We start from the raw sequence: 4,545 nt of genomic DNA, 5'->3' as shown, positions 1-4,545 counted from the left end.
TTATGTCACAGTGCCAATTTGAATGACTTGATTACTGACTCTTAATATAGATTATTTTATAGGTTGATGGTAACAGAATATTCCATGCAATGTCCTATGAGTTCATTAATATGAGGCTTTAAAGGGCAGAAGTTTTGCATTTTAATAGCTATTTCTTACTTTTTATTCATGGTTTGTTTCTACGATGTTTGCATATTTATTTAATTATTTATTTAGAGAGAGGGTCTCACTCTGTTGCCCAGGCTGGAGAGTGGGGGTGAGTTCTTGGCTCACTGTAACCTCTGCCTCCTGAGTTCAAACAATTCTGCCACCTCAGCCTCCTGAATAGCTGGGACTATAGGCAATCGCCACCGTGCCCGGCTAACTTTTGTGTTTTTTGGTAGAGACAGGGTTTCACTATGTTGGCCAGACTGGTCTCGAACTCTGGACCTCAAGTGATCCACCTGCCTCAGTCTCCCAAAGTACTGAGATTACAGGGATCAGCCACTGTGCCTGGCCTGTTTGCATTTTTAAATCAAAACAATTCATCAAGAAAACCAGAAAGTGCTTCATCATTCTATCTTTACAAAGAAACGATAAATCAGAAATTTTAGGTCAAGAAAACGTATCAGATGAGAGACAGAAGCAATATCCACGCCAAATTGTTCTACTACCTACCAATGTTTCTGCAGGCCCCTGACAGTTCTTCTTCCAAAGGTAGTGATGAAAATAAAACATTTTTGGTATGTTTACAAAGCTGACCTCTACTACATAGATCTCAGCGTGCCTAGACTAGGGTCAATAGGTGAGGAGTCCTAAAAAACAGTAGAAAGTGTAATTAAAAGTCAGATTTTACCTAGTTCAGTGCTATTTTGAGTGATAGGAAGGGAGAGGAGAATTTTGCTACATTTGTTTGTATTCTCACTTTCAGTGAGTCCCATACATTTATTTTTATACGATTTGGTATTTATTCCTAGATAGAATACCATGCATTGTCAGTTACCTTGGAAGTACTCACAGACATTCACTATGTCTGATATTGTATACTTTTTAGTTGTTATTACTGAACTTTGTTAGATTTTAAACTGTACTTATCATTGGATGCATGCTTTCATTCATCCTGTGAGTCTTAAAAGTATCAAGTGATTTGCAGAGTGCATTAGCCTTTGTGGTCAGTCTTCACTGTGTCCGACCCACTACTAGGTGCTTCCTGTTCCCCAACACCCACTAACTAACCCTCATCCCTAACACAGACATTTGCATTTGTTGTACACCCTCTAAATGGGACAAGGGTTTTTATGAAAGGAAATCTTCATCTTATCACCAGTTAAGAAACAATCAGACATTCTTCTTTCCTGACTGGATTTTCCTTTTTGTCCTTCCATCAGTGCCACTGAAAAAACTATGGAAATAGTCACTTTGGAAATAAGGAAATACAATGGGTAAGATATATAGCTGCACATTTAACTGACAAGTGAGATGACAAACTTTCTACATACAGAGCTTTCTATGAAACTGCATTAAATATTATTGAATAATTAATCAATTTAAGGAAATCTTTTGTGTTCACACACATGCACAGAAAGATAGGTAGGCTATTGTCTCAGTTTTCTTTGGCTCAGCCTGAAGTGAATTGTGTTGCTTCATGAGAAATATAAATATTAAAATTAACTGCAATGCAAGGACAATGTTTATACAGGCTTTACTATGTGTGTAAATGCTTTATAATAGACTACTCAATGTGCAGGCAATTCTTCCAATAGCCATATGTCTTGAGGGTCCATGCAATCATGCAGAGTTGCTGCTTCATATTTAACAGTATTTTGATTAATCCACTTATTCTTCACCTTTAACTTTTTAGTTAAAAGTTGCTTAGGTGAATAGTACTCAATTTAATAGATTTAAATGATCTATAATATACAACTATTTTTCCCTAAGACATAGCATTCAGGTGGCATGTTTATGTATGTATGTATGTGTGTTTGTATTTCTTGCATTTCTTCTCTCCATGATGGTAGATGAATAGACAAAGATATAAAATAGAGATGAAGATGTTGAATAGAAGGAACGATTAGGAAGTGTGTTGTAAAATTTCCCAATAGGTAAAATAGAGGAAGATAAACGTATTGCGACAGTACATATGTGTATATGCACTGCTATACCTGGTACTTACTGAGCACCTAATTACTTTCCTAAGTGATTGTGGGAATTAACTTAATCATCACAGTAATCTCATGAGGAATCCAAACTGCAGTACACCAACTGCAAGGAATATTTTGTCAAGAGTAGATAATTATTAGATTGAGAGAAAAATAACTGTAACATTTGAGATTCTTGAGGGAGACCAGATTTAATTTCAGAAAATAGAATATGTACCTATGGGCAGAATATATAAGCAGCCATAGTAAAACTTAGCATTAAAAATTTTTTTTCATTACATGAGATCTTAATTGTTAAGGGTGCTAGGTATAATGGCAAGCAAAAATAAATAAATGAAATCCCAGATGCAGTACCTGTGTCTGGGGCTATTGTCAGGAAGAAATTAGCAAGTAATTGTCACCAGAGTGGTAAAAGTGCTATCACAGCTGTTATAGGGTGGTAAAAACACAGCGGGGTTGGAAGAGGGGGTCATGTAACTGACTACTATGGGGATGAAGGTGAAGGGGAGTCGGAAAGAGTTTCCAGAAAGAAGACAAAACTATGCTGGAACTTGAATATTGATAGGCGGTTTACTAGGTGGACAATTAGTGAAGCAAATGTCCAGCCCCCCATGGGAAAATGAGCACAAACAAAAGAAAGTATGTGTAAGCAAGGCATATACTCAACATGCAAGTAATTTGATATAACTGTAACATGAGGCCCATTTGGGTAAGGGATGAAATAAAAGTTTCTATCAATTGTCAGTGGCCCAGCCCATAGATTTTCACGAACCTTATTAAGCACTTTGAATTTGCACTTGCAGGCGATGGTAATTTTTATTTAGCAAAGAGCAGTCTGATAGAGAAAGAGTGGCAGATGAGAAATATTAAAAGTAAAAACATTAGTTGCTATGACAAAAATTATCTAAGCAGTACAATATAGACAGGATTTGAATGGCTGTGATGCAACGTTCACATGGTTGTCCCTTCTTGTCTTTCACATCTTGGCTCACACTCCTCATTCTCAAGAATCCTCTCTGACCACCTGATCTCAATTGGTTGGCCATCAGGACATGCCCTCATTTTAATTCTCTGTATCATAGCAATTATTTATTTATTGAATAATTAATTTGTTTTACTGTACTAAAGTATAATTTCCATTTGGGGAGAAATGCTTTTTGTTTATTGTTGAATCCCAAGATCGACAACAGTAACTGCAAAATACTCTGGCTCAATATTTGTTGAATGAATGAATGAAGAAAGCAAGTCAGTGTCAAGATAAATGGATAGGTACAAGAGGCCCTTTATTTGGTAGTATTTGACAACTCATTAAAGGAAGGGATGAAGGGAGAATTGAGCTAAAATTAACATTTTAAACTTTTATGCTTGGTGATTATATTTTGGACAAATCAACTGAGATAGTGAACACAGAATAGGATTTGGTTTGAAAAGGTATGGGGATGAGTGTAATTTCTGAATTTTATAATGCAGGTAAGAAATTCATTTCTCTGATTTACTAAAACTCCTAAAAAGTAATAATGACTTATTTCTCTCATCCAAAGGAATCTTTTTAGTGACTTTGGTGTTTCTCTTTCCCAGGTCATGAGTCTTAATTGTTCCATGTGGCAGGACAACAGCATGTCTGTCAAATACTTTGCGTTTGCCAAATTCTCTGAGGTCACTGAACAGTGTTTCCTTCTATTTTCCCTCATCCTACTCATGTTCTTAGCATCACTGACAGGCAATGCTCTCATAGCCCTTGCTATCTGGACCAACCCAGTCCTCCACACCCCCATGTACTTTTTCCTGGCCAACTTGTCTCTCCTGGAGATCGGCTACACTTGCTCAGTCATACCCAAGATGCTGCAGAGCCTGGTGAGCGAGGCCCGAGGAATCTCTCGGGAGGGTTGTGCCACACAGATGTTTTTCTTTACATTGTTTGCTATCAGCGAATGCTGCCTTTTGGCAGCCATGGCGTTTGACCGCTACATGGCCATATGCTCCCCATTGCACTATGCAACACGAATGAATCGTGGAGTGTGTGCCCACTTGGCAATAGTTTCTTGGGGAGTAGGATGCATGGTGGGCCTGGGCCAGACAAACTGTATTTTCTCCTTGGACTTCTGTGGCCCCTGTGAAATAGACCACTTCTTCTGTGACCTCCCACCTATCCTGGCACTCGCCTGTGGGGACACATCTTATAATGAAGCTGCAGTCTTTGTCGTGGCAATCCTTTGCATTTCCAGCCCATTTTTACTGATCATTGCTTCCTATGGCAGAATTCTAGCTGCAGTGCTGGTCATGCCCTCACCTGAAGGCCGCCGTAAAGCTCTCTCCACCTGTTCTTCCCACCTGCTTGTAGTAACACTCTTCTACGGCTCAGGATCTGTCACCTACTTGAGGCCCAAGGCTAGCCATTCACCAGGAA

The 4,545-nt window shown here is 38.6% G+C and overlaps 1 protein-coding gene across 1 annotated transcript; it reads left to right on the top strand.

Moving 5' to 3' along the window:
• Positions 1-3,719: 3,719 nt before the first annotated feature.
• LOC105551764 (olfactory receptor 10C1-like) lies at positions 3,720-4,544 on the top strand (the record flags this gene model as incomplete). The annotated part of the gene is made up of 1 exon (XM_011997164.1): positions 3,720-4,544. A coding segment is annotated over exon 1 (825 nt), but the record flags the coding sequence as incomplete, so codon positions are not given.
• Position 4,545: the final 1 nt, after the last annotated feature.

Source organism: Mandrillus leucophaeus, unplaced genomic scaffold (assembly GCF_000951045.1).
Source record: "Mandrillus leucophaeus isolate KB7577 unplaced genomic scaffold, Mleu.le_1.0 Scaffold1140, whole genome shotgun sequence".
Classification (NCBI taxonomy): Eukaryota; Metazoa; Chordata; class Mammalia; order Primates; family Cercopithecidae; genus Mandrillus; species Mandrillus leucophaeus.
This window is presented reverse-complemented; position numbering and strand designations above follow the sequence as displayed.